We start from the raw sequence: 18943 nt of genomic DNA on the forward strand, positions 1-18943 counted from the left end.
AAAGACACCATCGTGCAGCATATAGAGACACAATATAGGTAAATACACCATCGTACAGAATGAGATACACATAGATAAATCCACAATGTCTTTTATTCTCATATTTCAATGAACATATATAACATTAGAAGTGTGGATTCCAGGCTTGCACCCCCACTCATACCAACCAAGCTGTCAGTAAACATTAAGTAGGTGTCCCACAATTAAACTCACTTCTGGCACTAACTTAAGATAATATCAGTCTCCACGGGCTGAGGGCTTGATTCCTCAAAACTCAGCTCTTCCATTTCATAATCAATTACAAACTGAACTTTCTGAGTAATTCTTCATACTAATTGACCATTAATCACAGGTTCCCTCAACTCCTTGGAGTTCAATAAATTTTTCCGAGTGACTCCTATAACTTAATTTATTTCAACTCATACATGATAAATGGTATTATAATAGGTAATGATGAACAGAAGAGTAGTTGTACTAGTTATTGGCTTCCTTCTTTCTTTTGTCTTTTTTTTTTTGACATCTTAACAAAAGCTGCAGTTTTATAGAAGACACAACCCCAGCTGGAGGACTGTCTCCATCAGATGGGCCTATGGGCAAATCTATTGGGACATTTTCTAGACTAATGATTGAAGTAGCAAAGACCAGCCCACTGTGGATGGTACCATATCTTGGCAGGTGTCTTTGAGTAAACAAAAAATCAGACTGAGGGAGCCACGAGAACAAACCAGTAAGCAGTATTCCACCACACCTCTGCTTCAGTTCTTGCCTCCACATTCCTGCTTTGAGGTCCTGCTCTGACTTCCCTCAGTGGTAGATTTTGACAAGGTAAATGTAAGAAAATCAACACTTTCCTCTTCTAGTTACTTTTTATCAGTGTTTTAACCCAGCTACAGAAAGCAAAGTAGGACATTTGTATATGACACTATATAGGGGAAAGGCTGTGGAGTTCCTGTCTTCTGTCTCAACTTGCATTCCTGAAAAGATGACATTTAAAGTAAATGACATTAGAAAAATAAAAGAAAAAATATAGCCAATATTATGTTCACATCACTTTGGGACAAAAAGCAATTATCTTTGTACTTAGAAAATCCTTCTGGAAACTAGTGACGTTTTAAGACATGCTTTATTTTATATAACCTCTTATGCTGCTTAGTGAATTTTTGTTGTTGTTATTGTTAATTTGAGACAAACTGGGTCACCTGGAGCAGGGACCCTCAGCTGAGAACACTCCTCTATCAGACTGTCTTGTCTGCAAGCTTCCATTTTCTTGATTAATAAGTGATGTGAGAGGGCCAAGTCCACCGTGGGTGGGGCCATCCCTGAGCAGATATAAGATTGGTAGATGAGTGAAAAAAGCAAACCAATAAACAGCATTCCTCTAAAGTTTCTGCTTCAGTTTCTGCCTCCAAGTTCCTGCCCTGACTTTCTTCATCATTGATTGTGACTCACAAGTCAAATAAACCCTTTGTTCCTCTAAATCAGTTTTGGTCCGTGTTTCATCACAGCAACCGTGAAACCTGACAAGAACTTTTTTTCAACTAAACAACAGGATTTATAAGCACACCGTATTAAAAAATAGAACTGCTTTTTTAAAATGAAAGTCTGCATGAAAAAAATGTTACTATGGCTATTGAACTTCTTAAAAGATCCATGAAAATATGGTTTTCCCCTTTGAGACAGTGAGTTGTTAGGGAGCTGTGGTTGGTTGCAAACTTTGACAGATCCAGATTGAGTCTCCCAATTCTGGTGTTATAGGATCTGTTCCATAACATCCTGCTTTCCACACATTTTGGAAAATATTGTCAACAAATATGCCACTTATTGATCCAATAAACACAAATACGGGTGAAAATAAAAAGAGGCCATTAAAATGTCCCAACTGAGTTTCAGATAAACACAGTTTATGGAAGAAGCATATTCAGAGGGATTATAACCATAATCTAAGAAGCTGTACTCAAAGATATCATCGAAATGCCACTGAATAGCATCACATGATTAAGAGGGAAACTATTCCTAGCTTTTAGGGGAAAACAGTCAGCATGGTTGAACTTTGTTTACACCTATGAATTAATAATTTCTTTGTTTGAATGGAAGTGTCTTGGGGAGAGCAGGTAGTTGGTTTTTGACAACATACATTTCTGAACAAACCGGAGAAGCTCATACATTTCAAACCCATCTGTATATATTTTTTTCTAATCTTAATAGAGTATTTTGAATAGATGACACAGTTGAAGAGGTTTCAAAGGAAGGAAGGACTCAGAGTAGAAAAGTCTACATGGGAAGTCAGAGGGATTTCTGAGTTAAATCACTTCCAAAAAGGGCTACTGCCAATTCCTCTCACAATAGCATCCATGCATTGCTCTTCTCCTTCTAGTGATGCAGGGCTTATATTATTATTGGTTTTTAGCTTAAGAATGCAACAGAGATGAAATTGAAGCACATGGAAGTCTGCCTCTGAGATGCCTAAAGCTTTCGTATATTCTCTTGTAACCCTGAAATAACGCTTCAGATGCCTGGTTATGTAGAAGTGTTCCAGTCAGAATCCAGCATTTCTACCACCTCTAGTAGGGCACTAGATAAGAATAAATGCATCTTTTATATTTCAGCACTTGCCTAGTTAGTCCCTCTTCCTGCTGGTGTGTGAGTGGCCCAGGCAGATTTTTCAGTCCCTTCAGGGCTGTCTAACAGAGCCCAACAGACTTACAGAATCATGAGAATTTTATTTATATTGTTGAAGCCCTTAATTATAAGTTGGCTTGTTTTTTTCTTAAATAATTGATGCAGGATGTTAATAATGGATCAATTATACTTGAGGACAATGGAATTCTCCCACCTGTAATTTCTTTATAAAAGGGGTCATACTTATCTAGTAGACTGCCAATGGACACCCTACTTAGCTTTTATATTTTATAGTGCATTCTCAGACAACTTCGTCAAATACCCCCTTCCAACAGAAATCCCCCAAGTTCATTTGGAGACAAACTATTCAACAACTAAGTACTTTTCCGTAAAGTGGGGGATGAGTTCTTAGAAAATATGCCATTGAGCAGCATTTCCTAAGTGCCTTCCGGGCTTCTCCTCTTTCTGCACTTATTTGCATGTGCTTTTGCCAGTGTCTTATTTCCTGAGCCCACATCTTCTCTTCTCATCTATTTCTTCCACTGTGCCCTAGCATTTTCCCCGGAGAGTTGCAATTTTCTCTTATGCTGATTGCTTTTCTTGAAAAATACCCTTTTATCTTTGTCTTAACCACTAAGACTGTGAGACATACAATCCTCTCCCAATTCAAGACACAGGAGAATGTCTTAGTAATACATCTGGAATGAAAATCAGAGATACCCATATGTTAATACTATATAGAGTAAGGACTTAGAAATATTCCTTGTGTATGTCTCTGAGAACTCAGAGCTCAGGTATAGTAGAAAATGAATCAGATTTAAAAAACTTTTTTTCTATTCGGCAGTCAGAAACTAAACACACATTCTATACATTCATTCGAACTCCTGAATGTCTATTGGCAAATTTTTAAATTATATTTACTTTATATTGGAAATTCCTATTTAACTCTTATAAATATGTCTATGCATGTGTGATTGTATTATTAAAATATTTCTGATCATTAAATTGTACTTCTTATACTTCCAAATATAGTTTCATTTAAGATGACGCTAGTAAATAAACATGTATCTTGTAAATTTACTTCTAACTGTGATTTTTTACATAAAGTAATTGTTTCCTGGTAGTTAATTAATTCATTATTGAATTTTTCTTCCTTGAATATAAGTAAAAATGCAGGATTTAGGCCAATTCGAACATTTATTGAGTTGCTCTTTGTGCATACAGCATACTGCTTAGATATTTCATGCCACTTGTTAAACATACTGTATGAACACAGATAAACACCTTTTATTTGTAACTCAAATGTTTGTGATCTTAATAGGAATCCTCTGATATTTTCTTCCTTTCATTCTTAACCATATATTAAAAATTTCACAGACATTCAGTTTCAATATGTTGAATGTGTAGGCAAAGACTGTTCATTTATTTCTCAGCCAAACAGACCCGAAATAATCACACAGAAACTATATTATTTACAACACTGCTTAGCCAATAGTTTAGGCATATTTTTAGCTAACTCTTAGATCTTAAATTAATCAATATTTTTTTTCTGTGTTAGCCATGTGGCTTGGTACCTTCTTTTATCAGTGAGGCATTCTCATCTCACCTCCTCTGCATCTGGCTTACAACTGTAGACTGAGTCTTTCCTCTTTCCAGAATTCTCCTATTCTGGTCGCCCTGCCTATACTTCCTGCCTGACCAATAAGTGTTTTATTAAACCAAGACAAGTGACAAATTTTTACAGGGTATATGATCATTGTCCCACAGGACTTTCCCTCCCCCCTTTCTTTCCTTTTCAAAACAAGAACTCTAAATCTAATCTCCTTTGTTTAGCTTTTTCCTGACCATTATCCATAACAACTTGTAACCAATACTCTAAACAAAGACAAACATCCATAATTCATTTTTTGGCAATGTGGGCATAGTTTTCTAGGCTATTTCCTACTGACTGGGGTCACTGATAATCTTATTGGGGACATAAAGAAAATTTAAGATTATGGTCAAGTCTTGACTGGAATATTCTGTGAGGCTTGATCACCTTCACCAGCAGTCTTTAGGCTGTGCTGGATGTAGAACTCAAAGAAAACTCCAACAGAGGCCCTCTGAAACATTGGATCATCTGGGCCACACACTTCTATCCAAGAGTTTTCAGGGGTATTCCTTAATCAAACATTATTTTTCTTAACTCCAAATGAATCCATAGCCTCTCATTTCCTGAGGAAACAAAGCAAAACCTCTTCTCCTAAGTAATATATCTTTTGACTTAAATTTGAAGTGAAGGCATTTTCAAAATACATATGTTGGAGACAGGAGTACTGCAACTAGCCATGCACTTTGGGTATCTTTCCAACCTAGAAGAAAGATTACAGCTCAACTACAAAACAGTAATTTTTCAAATGAGGACAATGCAGACAGTTTGACATTGCATTGATCAAAGCTTAATGAAGAAAAATATGACTAACTAAATACATAAATAACCTGAAAAGGGGGCTGGAGAGATGGCTCAGAGGTTAAGAGCACTGACTGATCTTCCAGAGGTCCTGAGTTCAATTCCCAGCAACCACATGGTGGCTCACGGCCATCTATAATGGGATCTGGTGCCCACTTCTGGCATGTAAGCATACATGGAAGGAATGTTGTATACATAATAAACAAATAAATAAATAAATAACCTGAAAAATCAGTTCTGCCTATAAGGATCCCATCAAATTCCGTTATCCTTCTCATAGTCATGGGAATTCTGTGCTGCTGGGCAGTGGTGGCACACACCTTTAATCCCAGCACTCAAGAAGTAGAGGCAGGTGGATCTCTATGAGTTTGAGGCCAGCCTCATCTACAGAGAGAGTTCTAAAACAGCCAGGACTGTTTTTACAGAGAATCCCTGTCTTAGGAAAAAAAAAAAGAAAAGGATTCTGTGTAATTTGTGTTTATGTTCACATGAACACAACCAATACTCACTACTACCTACATTGTCCACATTCCTCTTTGTAACTTGTTTTCATGTGGTATATGGGAGGTACTTCTGTCTACATGTTACTTTTATTGGTTAATGAATAAAGAAACCGCTTTGGACCTACAGCAGGATAGAACTTACGTAGGTGGGCAAGACAGAACTGAATGCTGGGAGGAACAAGGCAGAGTCAGAGAAGCAATGGAGCTGCTGCCAGCGTCAGACATGCTGAAACTTTGCTGGTAGGCCACGACCTCATGGTGGTGCACAGTTTAATGGAGATGGATTAAATTAAGATGTAAGAGTTAGCCAATACAGTTGGAGAGACAACTGGAATCTTAGGGCATCTCTGGGATGAACTAGAAACATAGATTAAAAGAAACTTTGAGGCATCTAGAGGATGACCCTAGCTCAGACACCTAGCAATGGGGAGTTACAGAGCCTGAACCAACCATCTCCTCTAACCAGACAAGACTTCCCGTGAAGGGATTAAGACACCAACCCAGCTACAAACTCTTAGATCTAAAATTTATGTGGTCTACAAGATGCGGTAGGGTGAAGATGGAGCAGAAATTGTTGCTGTGACCAATTAATGACTGGCCCAGCTGGAGACACATACGCTGAGAGGAAGCATACCCCTTAGGATCAGGACCCATAGGCCAGATACCACAGAGACCTAGGATAGAACCAAACATGAATAAAAAATAAAGTCAATTAAATGATTCCTAATTCCTAATGATATTATGCTAGTCTCCTTGACTGGTGCCTAGCCCAACCATCCTCAGAAAGTCTTTACCCAGAAACTGATGGAAACAGATGAAGAGACCCACAGCCAAACATTGGGCAGAGTTCAGAGATTCCTATGGACTTGTCAGAGTATGGATTTTAGGAGCCAGAAGGGGTAAAGGAAACCACAAGAAAATCTACAGAATCAACTAACCTGGGCTCATAGGGGCTCGCAGAGTTTGAACCGACAACTAAGGAGCCTGCATGGGGCTGACCTAGGTAAGCCCTCTTTGAGTGTATTACGGTTGTGTAGCTCGATCCTCTTATGGGGCTTCTAATTGTGGGAAAAGGAACAGTCTCTGACTCTGTTGCCTACTTTTGAAACTCATTCCTTCTACTGAATTGGCTCATGTAGAATAGAAGAGGAGGGGCCTAGTTTCACTACAACTTGATATACATTGACTGGCTGATGTCCATGGAAGGTCTGCCTGTTTCTGAAGAGAAACAGTGGAGGGGAGTGGTTGGAGGATGTAGAGGGGAGGTGAGAGCAGAATTGGGAACACAGGAAGGAGGGGAATCTTTGGTTGGAATGTAAAAACAACAAGACAAACAACAGCAACAGCAAGAGAAAATAGTTTTCAAATACTTGTTATCAAATCTATCTTCAATTTTAGTTTCTTAGCTGAGTTTATACTACTTATAATTTTTAGAATGCCTTCAGTTTCATGAAATAGTACCATATCAGTTTTTCTTAGAAAATATTAAATAAAAGCTAATGTCAGTGTTTTCTTTATTCTATAGTCTCATATGAAATCAGTTTATAATCCTTTAAAAGAGTGAAAACAGAAGATCTCAGAATAAAATTTACTTCTCATTGATTTTTCTAAAACATGGTGGGATTGTTATTTACTAGAAATGTACACAAGATATATTGATTGATTGATTGATTGATTGATTATAGATGTTCGTCTGGATATATATCTAGGCATGTGTCTGCTGTGGTGCATGTTGGGAAATCAATGAAAAACTTATAGAAACTAATTCCCTCCTGCCAAGAAGGTGCTGAGAATCACATGTAGGTTGTCAGACTTGGTACCAGCCATCATCACCTCCTGTTCTATCTCACTCGTTTCAAGAGGTAAGTGTTCAAGAAGAGTCAGGCATAATATTGAATATGTCAATGGCTCTGACATTTCTCTACTATCTTATTATAAGATTCATAGTACTAAAATTCTCACTTTAATATGTAATATGTAAGACATAAAATGTATTCTAAAATTGCAACTTTTACAAAGAAAAAATTAAGAGCAAGAACCGAATTGTGCAAATTCAAATAGGTTTCATATATTCCATCTGTTTCTTTATTCCTAATTTGAACTTTGGATGTCCCAGATCTTATTCTTAAAAATAAAACCACTTAAGTTTCCACATTCTTACCTCATGAGGATGTTATGAAGACAAAGGAAATCATTAAGTATTTTAAATAAAAATAATGTCCTTATAATAACAAATGCATTCCACTTTGATAAAAGAAATCTTTCAGAATAAATGTTACTTGCAAAATTTATGTTTATATGTGATTCCCAGTCTTTGCAGATTAGATCGTAAAAGTTTTGAAATAGTGTCTATTGTTTGTCCATCATTTGGATATTATATAATTTGACCATACTGGAACTGGCAGAAATACAATATTGGGAGGACTCTTAAGTACCAAGGAGCTGTAAAACAAATTAACTTGAAGTTATTCAATACAGATGTTTTAAGAATCAGAATGATTTCCATTTTTAACCATATTTACCTATCTTAAATCTATGTGGCACTGGTTGGTAAGCATAAAAGAAGGGCACATAAAAGTAATAGACTCACTGGATGATTCACAAACATTCAGATTTCCTGAAGCTGGAGTTACAGGTGGCTGTGACCAGCTAAGAATGGTGTTGAGAACCGAACTTGGATCCTCTGGAAAAGCAACACGATCCATCCCACCAGCCCCACTAAAGGAACTTAAGTAATAAAAGATATTAAGGAGTGAAACATAAAAGCACATAACCATACTCTTTGTGGTTTTGGAGTTTACTTATCTTTGATTTTTACCTTAGGCCCTTGTAAACAGGGTGAACCTGCATTTTCTCTCAATTGGCTTCTTCAGTGTTCCAAAAGCAGAAAACTGTTTATCTGAAAACTCTGTTAGAAATTGACCTGAATTTGAGCTCCTCTGAAGTTTTGTAAATGATTTCGTCCTACAGTTACAATACTCGGTTGTCATCGCGAGTTCTTGTGGACTTGGTTATATTATGGAAGCAAACGTGTCTGGTCCCTCTCAGTTCCCACTTTGATCAAGACAATCACTCATCTGTGAGGTAAGAGGAACTAACTGGACTTTTAAAGAGGCTAATTTCTTCCACTCATGCAATAGGAAAACTGTAAAGTGAATGTCAAACTGCTTTTTCAGTCTTTCCTCAAAATAATTGACCTGAAGTCTAGAAAAGAACACGAAAGGCAAACCATGAGATTTTGTAAAAGAAAGACTCCATTAAATACACTTTTATTAAATATTTCTGGCCAGTTTGAGTCTTCTCTTAGAAATTAGTAAGTCAAAATATGGTAAAAGCACAATTTGTTCTGGTCTGTATATGTGTAGATGTATATATGCATCTATTCATCTATTGCAGCTGGAAGTTGAGCGGATGCAGTTCGGGGATAGAGCCCTTTGTGCCATGTGCAGGGTGACTGGTTCTATTTCCAGCACTGCAAGAAGGCAACGGAAAAGGTTAAAAGATGAACATGAGCAAAGAAGACTGTATATGAACTATTTTAAAAGATGACATAATTTTTATAACAGTTCCTTCTTTCCCTTGATTCTGCCTATAACAATTTCAGGATTATTGAACCGCTCTTTTACTTCTGATTCTGTATGCATTAGCGACACCGAGCTTGGATAATGTGTCTGTGGTGTCTGAGTGGTTATTGAGGTCTCAGTACATGGAACATTGTCTCGGAAACAGGAACTCTGTGAATCCTAAAATTTATGATGATATTAAGGAGGGACTGTGGGTTTTCCATGGATTCTGAAGATTGTCTAGCACATTCTATTCTTGATCTGCCTTCCCAACCTATAACAAAAATTGCTGTTTAGTCCTCTTGTATGGCAATATGGAAATGGTTTATTTCAAGTATTGTTACACAGAAAGGGATTAGTCTTTATCTGATTTTACATTGTTTTTTATGAGACTTTCACATCAAAATTTACTCTTCAAAGTTGACAACATGCCTTCAACATTGTTTTTCATGTGACAAAATGTAAGTATATAACTAACTATGCTTCAAACCTAAGAACTTGCATCAATGAAACTGTCACATTTTATTACATTTTGAATCTATGTATAAACAATTAACAATGGCAGGCTGAAAGGTCACCCAGGAAATAACTCTACTGGAAGTTCCCCAGCGTGAAGCTGAAGGCCACTTGGATGGATGGCTCTCTTTGGTTTCTGCCCTTTGATGCTTTTATCCTCGTTCATTGAGTTCATGTGAAAGTCCATGGACAGGTTTCTGGGAGACTCAACATCTGGCAGTCAGCTACAGGCTAGAGATGTTAGACATAATTATACCTCATTGTGACTCCAGAATGTTTCCTTCAAGAGACATAAATTCAGACCTAGGCTATGCCTAGTTGGGCAATGGCCAGAAGAATTCAGACCGCAGGGTACAGATGCATAAGACAGCAATAACTCTATTCACTAAAGATATTTTGCCTGAAAGAACCCTTTTTACAAGCTGTGAGGTCTGAGATGTGAGCAGAAGGCAGTGGCTGAATCATTCTCACCTAGAGTAGCACCAGGCTATGGAATTCTCAGTGCCCCAGACAGTGAGGGGAAAACCGTTTAGAGCACTAGACATGTTGCTGGGAGCTCTTTAACTGGTCAGCTCACAGGTAAGAATTCCTAAACTAAAATGTATTCATTTCATTGTTTTATGTTTAAGTGAAGACTTAGAAAATGACTTTTACATGCAAAGAGAATTGGGTAGAAAAGACAAGTTTTAAAAATTTAGAAACCACAAATACACACAAAATTTCCATCTGAGAAGATGAGGTCTAATAAAGTTACTGAATTACTTACCAATGCAAGGTTCTTAATCTGTACTAGACATCCCATGCTCAAAAACAGTGTGCTAGTAAATCATGTTAGTAAAGTATGTTAACAATTGTTATAGTTTCAAGAATTAGTTGGCTCTGTTTCTCTGATAAATGGCATCCCAAACATTCTTCTGACCTCATTAAAAAAAATAAGACTCTCTCTCTGTCTCTATCTCTCCTCCTTCTCTCTTCCAAACTGTGATCTCAAAGACACTTCATGATTAGGGAATGGTTCTTTGGTGCAGAGGCATAGATAATGAAGTATTTTTAGTTGCCTTTAATATAATCTACTCCCGATTTTTATCAATTCTATCTAGTTTACCAATTATCAAACCATATGAAAACATTTTATATATCCAATTAGGCATATTTTAAAGGATCATTTAAAAAGACCCCATGGTTTAAAGATTAGTGGTAAATAAAGGAATGAACATGCACGTTGATAAACTTAATTGAAGACCCTTGAGCATTGATATGACTTAAATACAGTAGGCTCTGGCTTCTAGTATCTGTATCAATAGAAAGAAAAAAAGTAAGTAAGAAAGAAAGAAAAAAAGAAAGAAAGCATTCATTCAAAACATCTCTATCAAGTGTCTAATACATGCTGGTACCATCTTCCTACTTCAGTCCACTGTTGGACTTGTCACTCACTGCTAGAAAGAAATATTTCAGAAACGATTAAAAACAGAAAGGATCAGTCAAGTTGATGGAATAATTCAAATATGGGAAAAACTGGGCAGGGAATCTAATATTTAGGATTAAGAGGGCTACCCTGAGGAGAGGAGCCTTCTTAGAAACAAGTCCCTTAGGCTTTCTCTGTTTTTGGCCCTAAGACCAGGCTCAGTATAGAAACTGTGGGGTCTGCCAGTTGGAAAATTCTGCTTGTAGCTTTCCTTCTCTACTCCCTCCTTTGCCTCTTTCATCCAAATGTAGAGTTTAAATCTGCTGGAAAAGCAAATGACTGATATTTTAGCTTCGGCTGCCATGGCTTCTCCCTCTCCCATTTCCTCACAGTTCAACTCTGCTCTTGAAGAGTTTAGCCTCTCTGTGAGTCTTTAGCAGCTGTGGGCATTTGAGAAGCCTTCCACTTTCCAGTTCGCCAACTAGAATTTACCTACAAGATGAGGATTGAGATCTTTAGGGTCCATCCACGCCCCCTTTCAGGCCTTCCTTAGTTTCTCTGTAAATAATAATTAAAAAATATCTTTGGGATCAGGCAGAGCAGAGCCCACTGATTCCATGCCTGCCCTAGGAAGGTTTTTGCAGAGGATAAGGTTATGACTGCCTGCCCAGGACTCCAGCCGTGCGGCCAGTGAAACGTGGGCCTTTTCCCGTCCTCCCCCTCCCGCTTCCTAGGGACAAGGGGATCCCAGACCGGTGCAAGTAGAGTATCTTTATTGAATACAGAAGCTCCTCGAACGCCCCGTGTGCTCCGTGGCTTCTCAGCAATTCCTTTCATTCCCCAAATGCAGTAGCCAAGCACGGGTCCCGCCTAACTCCCTCCCATTTCTTCTTGGGGATTTGGGAAGGGAAGAAGGGGGAGGAGGAGAGCGAAGATGGGATGGGGAGGGGGTGGTCGGTGGGTTGGGCCTGCATAAGTCTGGATCCTCCGGCTTGAGACTGGGCGGGCTTGGGGCTGCGGGGAAGCGTGTGATTGGGTGTGACCTTCAGTCTGCTTGTCAGTTTCGCGGGCACACAGCGGGGAGGGGGAGTGGGCGGAGGAGGGGGCTGCCTGAGCCTCTTGTCCGGCCCACCGACAGCATGAAGCCTTTAGGGGTGCTCAGTGCTTTCAGGTCCTTTCTTGAAACCTCTCATTCGCCCTCAGTCTGAAGGTAGGGCTAGGCGTAGGACGGATCTCAGGGTCTCAGTCTGCGGGGCCACCACAGAGGGCGAGGAGGGGGCGAGAGACAGGAAGGAAGCAAACCATCAAATTGAAAAAAAAAAAAATAGAGCCCTTTGACTTTTTATTTATTTTTTATTTTTTTAATTTTTTTTTAACCCCCCTCTCCCTTCCGGATGGCTGTGTAGCATACGTAGGCAACACCTTGGAAGGGACGAAGTTGGTCTACAGTGGCAATTTCGTGGGTTCACAGTTGTGAGCACGGGGCTAGGAGATGGAGCCCTGGTCCAGGTGGAAAACGAAACGATGGGTCTGGGATCTCACCATCTCAACCCTCGCCTTGACTTTCCTCTTCCAAGCCAGAGAGGTCAGAGGAGGTAAGGAGAAAAAAAAAAAGAGTTTGGGGAGGTGGGACATTGCCACCCGGCATTCTTCTTGTGCCCTTCCCCCTTGTATTCGCCCCACTTCTTTTAAATAAAATCCAGATTGTAGTTGCTACCAGGTTAGGAGTGGAAACTGGAGAGACTGCGAGATGGATGTAGGCGGGACAGTAATGAGAGAGGAGGTAGGTGGCAGGATTAAAAAGATCTGTCAGGCACATAGCAGGCTGAGAAAGCCCTCCGTCCCTTTCCATTTACTTTGCAAAAAAGAAAAAAAAATATTACTTTGAACGGGAAGGCAGTCGTACAAAGCTTTTGTTTCAAAAGCAGTCTTTACTCAGAGCACTCGGCCCTTTGAAGAACTCTTTGGGTTTCTCCAGGTCCTAATGGAGATATCTTTTGAAGGGTGAACTGAGGAGAAAATATAGAGAAAGGGTATAAAGTGAACTGTGATAAACTTCTTTGTCTGCGAGGAAGTGAGAAACGGGCTGTTTTCACTTTGAGGGATATAAGAGAAAGCAGGGGGATGAATTTAGAAGATTGAGAACACTTTGTGTGTGGCATTTTGAAATGCTTCCGAATGGAACACTTCACAGATGATAAAGTGGAGTTCAGGACAGCGTGTGGGGGGCACTTTCCCCGATGTTTAGCCCCCTCATCTTCTCCATGACCCCCTCACCTTCACTCATCCTCGCCCTCCTACAAACAGCTTCTTCTTGCAGGTTGGGCATGCAACTGTCCTGGAGGGCGATGAAAGTCTTCAAGCAAATAGGGTGGGGGGCAGACGGAGGGATTGGGAGGAAGAAGAGTGGGCCTGGGATGGGAGGAGGGAGGTAAGGAAAAGTTCCTACGTGGCACTACCAAATATTGAATGGCCAGACCTGTGTAGCCACTGTAGCCCTGTCAGTACCGGAGGAGGGAGAGCGACTTCACTCCTCCCACCGCCTCCTCCCTCCTTTGCCTCCGCCCTTTCCCTAAAAGGCATCTGGCTGTGGCGGTCCCTTAGGTGCTGTAGACTCGGCTGGCAGGAGAAAGCCTTTGGAGTTGGGCAGCCAGAGCAGTTCAGAGTAGAAAGCAAGCTTTGTCAGGAGTGCAGAGAGAAGCCGGGCAATAGGGAGGAGAGGAGTGGGGAACACAAAAAATGCCAACCGGACTGAACGTGCAGGTTTAGAAGAAACCTGAGCCTGGCCATCGGTCTTGTTAACCATACCCGAGAGCTCCCTAAAGAGAGTTAGTGCTTCAGGAGGCCCAGCCCTCACCTTGGCTCTGATGTTTGTGGACTTTACGCTTCCCAGGAGCAGAGTCTCATTCAGCCCGTGATGAGAACTGGTGACCCTAGAGTCACAGTGGAATTCCGTTCGAATTTTGCAGCAGTGATTTATTTGCGTTGATTCATTGCAACTTCTTCGACGATAAACCTAAGCGTCTTTGAAAGCAGACGACCTCAAAAAGTTTGCATTCTCCCTTTGGTACTTTGTCGCCTGTTGGGTTGGTCAGCAGTTCTGCCCTCTGCTGGTTTCCTTTAGTATTCAAAATTCAAGCATCAGCCACAGCAAAGAAAAGCCTATTACTTAGTGACACTGGGAAAAATGTCACTTGCCTAAGGAAGAATAGATTGCTGTTTCATCTCAGCTTGTCATATACAAGTGTAGGCACGAATATACCAGTGCCAGTTATGTAAAAGCACAGAATTTGAGACCTTGTGCAGCGATTGCCAGTATTATGGGTTGCCTGAATGCGTTTTCTCCTTGAAGATATTTTTCTTTTCCATAGTCAGTCAAATTTCTGTGCTTTTAGGCCATAATTTTCTATTTGCACTCTTAACTATAAATCACAAAAACATCTTTAGAAAATATTTCAGGACCACATCACTACAGTTGCAGAAAGTAATGTTTCCATATTTTATAAAGCTAAAGAATGAGAGAAAGAGTGAAGCATAGGAACAGATGTTATTTCTCCTGAAATATTTTGAAAATAGTGTAAGCCAGTAGATAGTTACATGGAACGGTTTGGGTATTTATTTTTATGAGGTTGGTAAGTTCGTGTTACTCAGCGGAAAGTTACTTATTTGTTAATCCAATCTTGTAGGCATTCATTCTTTAAACCTATTAAATTCAAAAAAAAGAAATGATAGGAAATAAATGCTTAAAAAAGAAACACCGGCATTAAATTCCCAGTCAGCACAGAGGGGGAGAGTTCTAAAGCTAGCATTTAGAATTGTAGCTTGTGAAGACTGAGTGGAATTTATTATCATCGCTTTCTAAATGGAGGTATCTTATTCTAGTATCATCCTCATCGAACGAATTTTCCAGAGGTGTGCGAGCATGCTTCAGTTGTTAAATCAGAAGATAATTTAAAATGAACTGGGATTCATATAAAACTGGAGCATTGAAGCAATATATAGGAGGAAGATTTTGCGGTTTTTTTTTTTTTTTTTGGAAGTGGATGGCTTAATGAAATTGATTTCACATATTGTTTGCTTTGAAAATCTAGAGTAATTTGAAAGTATTCAATATCTGTATTATGATTTCACACACATACAGACTGTTATTTAATGGACAGCCTCTGATAATAGTTTCTGTTTTATGTTTAATATATTTGCTATGTTTCACCTCAGGACTTCAGGGATTTTCTATGTGCAAAAATTAGTCCATAAATTACTATAAAAACTTAGGATTTATTTGAGATTTATAGTGACTGTGCTATGCCTATGTTAAAATCCACATCTTATTGTGTGTTTTAAATCATAGTCTCAGGAAGAGCTGGCTATTACTGATACTGTAACTGTAAATATCTAGATGAACTTTAAAAAGACCATTAATTATAATGGCCTTCTGCCTTTAGCTGTTAAGCCAGTTGTGTTCTGTAGACTGCTGGTACTTTCAAAGAGGAATTTTAGTGACTGCCAGCAGTGGGTAGTGAGGACTGTAGAAGAGCTGTTTTGAGTGCCCGGGATCAGCAGGTGAAACGGTACTGGTTTCCAGAGTGTGTGGTAATTCAACCTGTGGGGAGCTCAGGCTTGTCTTTCTATTTATTTAATTAGAGTAAGTTAAAATATTAGTTATGTTCTTGCTGAGAAGTGCAGTATTTGGTAGGATAATTAATATCGTGTCTTTTCATAAAATAAAAGGGCTCATGAGTGAAACATTTTTGCATCGGTTATATATCAAGGACTAGTTGGAGTGGCACATATTTAGTTAGCAAGGACTCTTTCATCTAATGTCTATTTGTTTTATTATCATAATGTGTAATTTGCATCACTTTGGGACAATTTTATTAAGTAGACAAATGAAAAGTATATGTACAAAGACAGCTTCATTGCTTACTGTTTAAATTTTTGAACTTATGACTAGAATGAATAAATAATAAAAGAATAAAAGGTAAACATTTTTAAATTAAATTATCCTTAAAATACCACAAAACAAACACTGATTTTTGTACTGGGTGGGTTGAACTTACTTTCTAATACCTTTTGGATATAGAGTTTACTCATGTTAACTTCTTAAGCATTTATTTTGTTTATCATTTAAGAGATTTAATAATTTAAGAGTAGTTTAACAGGCCCATTTATTTAAAGGAGTTAAAAGTGCTCTGATAAATTTCTTTCTTGAGAATTCTAAAGTTAGAATCGACTTTTTCATTTTAGTAAAGAGGAAACTGAGGCACAAAATGGTGTTATTTAAATAATCCTTATAAAACATTACATATAGTACAAGATTGTCTCTGTAAGATGAAGTTCTATATTTAAATGTAATTAATATGAACATAAATCTTAGACTTGATGGAATGGGCAAGTTTGTGTGATCCACTGGAGTTAGTATTAGCAGGAAGGTACTTATATGATAATTTAAAGAAAATCAAATCAAAGAGCAAGCATTTTAAAATTTTAATTTTTTAACTTTGGAGAAATGCAATGTCTCATCATTTGATCATACATGTATTGCTAATACAACCAGTGAAGTGGATATCAGATCATTTGGATTGGAGTAGAAAGAACAACTCCTAAAAAAGTATGAACATTTATTGCTGGTTGAAAACCGAGTGTTCAACAATAGTAATAAAAGCAATAGCAATATAAAGCACAATTTAAAATTCTAAATAACCCAAGGAAATTACATGTATATATCTATGTACAGACACACACACATATTAGATGCATTATGTATGTGAATATATTTCAAATGAGGAAATGCCATTTTGCTCTTTCCATACCAATTCTTGCCATATGATATGTATGATATCATATGATATTATAAGGCTTTTATTCATAGGTAGGAATCATTATGTTTTACTTCATACATGTTAACAACCATTTTCTAAATACACAATTAGTTTTTTTAAAAAATGAGAGAATATAATAGTTCAAATTCAAATTAAAGCTTTATTTCCAAATGCTAAAATACTTGAAACTACAGAAATATCCTTTAAATTGGGAATAAGTGTGCAGCTAATGAAGGAAGTCTGAATGGGTGGCCTTGTTGTCTGTTGTACTGTGGACCCTAGTGTCACATATGTGAATGCTAGGAAGTAAGGGAAGAAACTTTCCATTTTGTATTGCAATATTCATTTCTAGAAATGCTATCTTTAGGAGCTAATATTGAATTAAGAGCCATTTCTTTTTTTCTTCTTCAAGAATCAATGTTCATAGGGACCTGAGGTTGCTTCTATGGATTTATTATGAGTTCTTGTAATAATGTTCAACAGTGCATGCATATATAGGGACTATAAATAATGAGTTCTATCCATCCCTGTAAATAATTTTGAATGATTTATTTTTAGGTGCTTCAAAGGCAGGAGTTTGTTATATTCAAGTACGCCCTGCTTTCACCACTCACCTATGGAGACATAATTAAGGGCAGTTGGTGCAGTCATTAGGAATGCAAGCTGAGGGATGCTCAGCAGCTCTGCTTTTATTCCTTCGTGTCCCTCATTTAATACTGTGGAAATGTGACCTAGGCTGAAGCGGTGAGAGGGATCTTCCTTCCTTCCTTCCTTCCTTCCTTCCTTCCTTCCTTCCTTCCTTCCTTCCTTCCTTCCTTCCTTCCTTCCTTCCTCTCTCCTTCCCTTCCTCCCTCCCTCCCTCCTCCCTGCTTCCCTCCTTTCCCGTCTCTCTCTCTCCTTATTTTTCAAACCCTAGCAATTTTATTCCCTAGTGAAGAAGACAGGGGTACAGAGACATTATGAACGTCACCACCTTCCTTAAATTCTCTTACTTCAGTCAATTTAAGCGCAGCTTTCAGGGTCACTCTTTGTGTACTGTCTAAATGAGACTCTTCTAGTTTTTCTTGCAATTTAATTAAAAACCTCACGGCTTTTAATTTAATTTTAAACTATGGCTATGCTATTTGAATGTGTCTAGTACATTCATTTCTCCTTTCAGAACGATGAAACGATTGATGTGCCTAGGTAAGAAGTTTCATGTTAAAATTCTCCTCTAACTTCCAGTTGTGTCAGGACACCATGAATAATGCTAGCTTGTAGAAAAGATGAAAAGACAATTTCCAAGTGATTTAGGGAGTAATATCTATCGATCAGTTGCAGTCTCTGGCCTACGACTGACTTGGCTAATGGTTCTTTAGACGTTGGCTGATCACCAGCCCTTCTGTTATCTGGAAAAGCAAACTCTTTGCTTGCTGTGTGTGGAATTAGAGACAGTGCTATTAGTTTAGCAGAAAGAACTCAGAGAAAAGAAAGGTTATCGGATTTCAGAGTAAGAGACCAGCTTAAATACAACGTGACAAATGAGAACTAAAACAAACCTGTGGAAAAGTGCTCCGGCACAATCAACTTTTGCAGTCCTCTCAAACCCCCTCTCTCTTTTTTTTTTCTTAAAAAGCATTTCTTTCTTATTTTAACCAAATTTAATTGCTCTTAAAAGGCCCAGGACTGTTCAGCAAATGAAGGTCCCTATTCACAGAACCTGAGCTCAGAGAATATCAGTAGACACTTCCTTCCTCTGTCTCCCTGGTAAACTGACATCCGGGTTTCAGGGAATGAATCCTGGATGGCACGCACTGGTTGGCTTAGCTTCCTCACTCTGATCTCACATACAACTTCCTGAAAGGATGACAGTCAGAAAGAGTGAGAGTTGCAGTATTTGACAAGGCTAACAGGGACTCTACTACATACTTGGTGCTCTTTCATTCTGTGGGCAAGCAATTGAAGGGGTACTGGCCATTTCTCCTTAGACTAGAGTCTAAAAGGTGGACACAACCTAGTGGTTTCTGTCAAAATTCCTTTGAAATGTTGATGGTGCTTTATTTTCATTGAGCACTAAAGTTACTGCCAGT

The 18943-nt window shown here is 38.5% G+C and overlaps 1 protein-coding gene across 2 annotated transcripts in view; it reads left to right on the forward strand.

Moving 5' to 3' along the window:
* Positions 1–12138: 12138 nt before the first annotated feature.
* Col11a1 (collagen type XI alpha 1 chain) overlaps positions 12139–18943 on the forward strand; it is a 176880-nt gene continuing 170075 nt past the window's right edge. Inside the window, exons 1-2 of one of the 2 annotated variants that reach the window (XM_057793140.1) lie at positions 12139–12265; positions 12462–12650. In XM_057793140.1, coding sequence (XP_057649123.1) covers positions 12548–12650 — 103 coding nt within the window. In that variant the 5' untranslated portion in view covers positions 12139–12265; positions 12462–12547. Of the gene's footprint in view, positions 12651–18943 lie in introns of both variants that reach the window. The other variant, XM_057793141.1, reaches the window with a different exon arrangement.

The sequence above is a fragment of the Chionomys nivalis genome, chromosome 18, assembly GCF_950005125.1.
Source record: "Chionomys nivalis chromosome 18, mChiNiv1.1, whole genome shotgun sequence".
Classification (NCBI taxonomy): Eukaryota; Metazoa; Chordata; class Mammalia; order Rodentia; family Cricetidae; genus Chionomys; species Chionomys nivalis.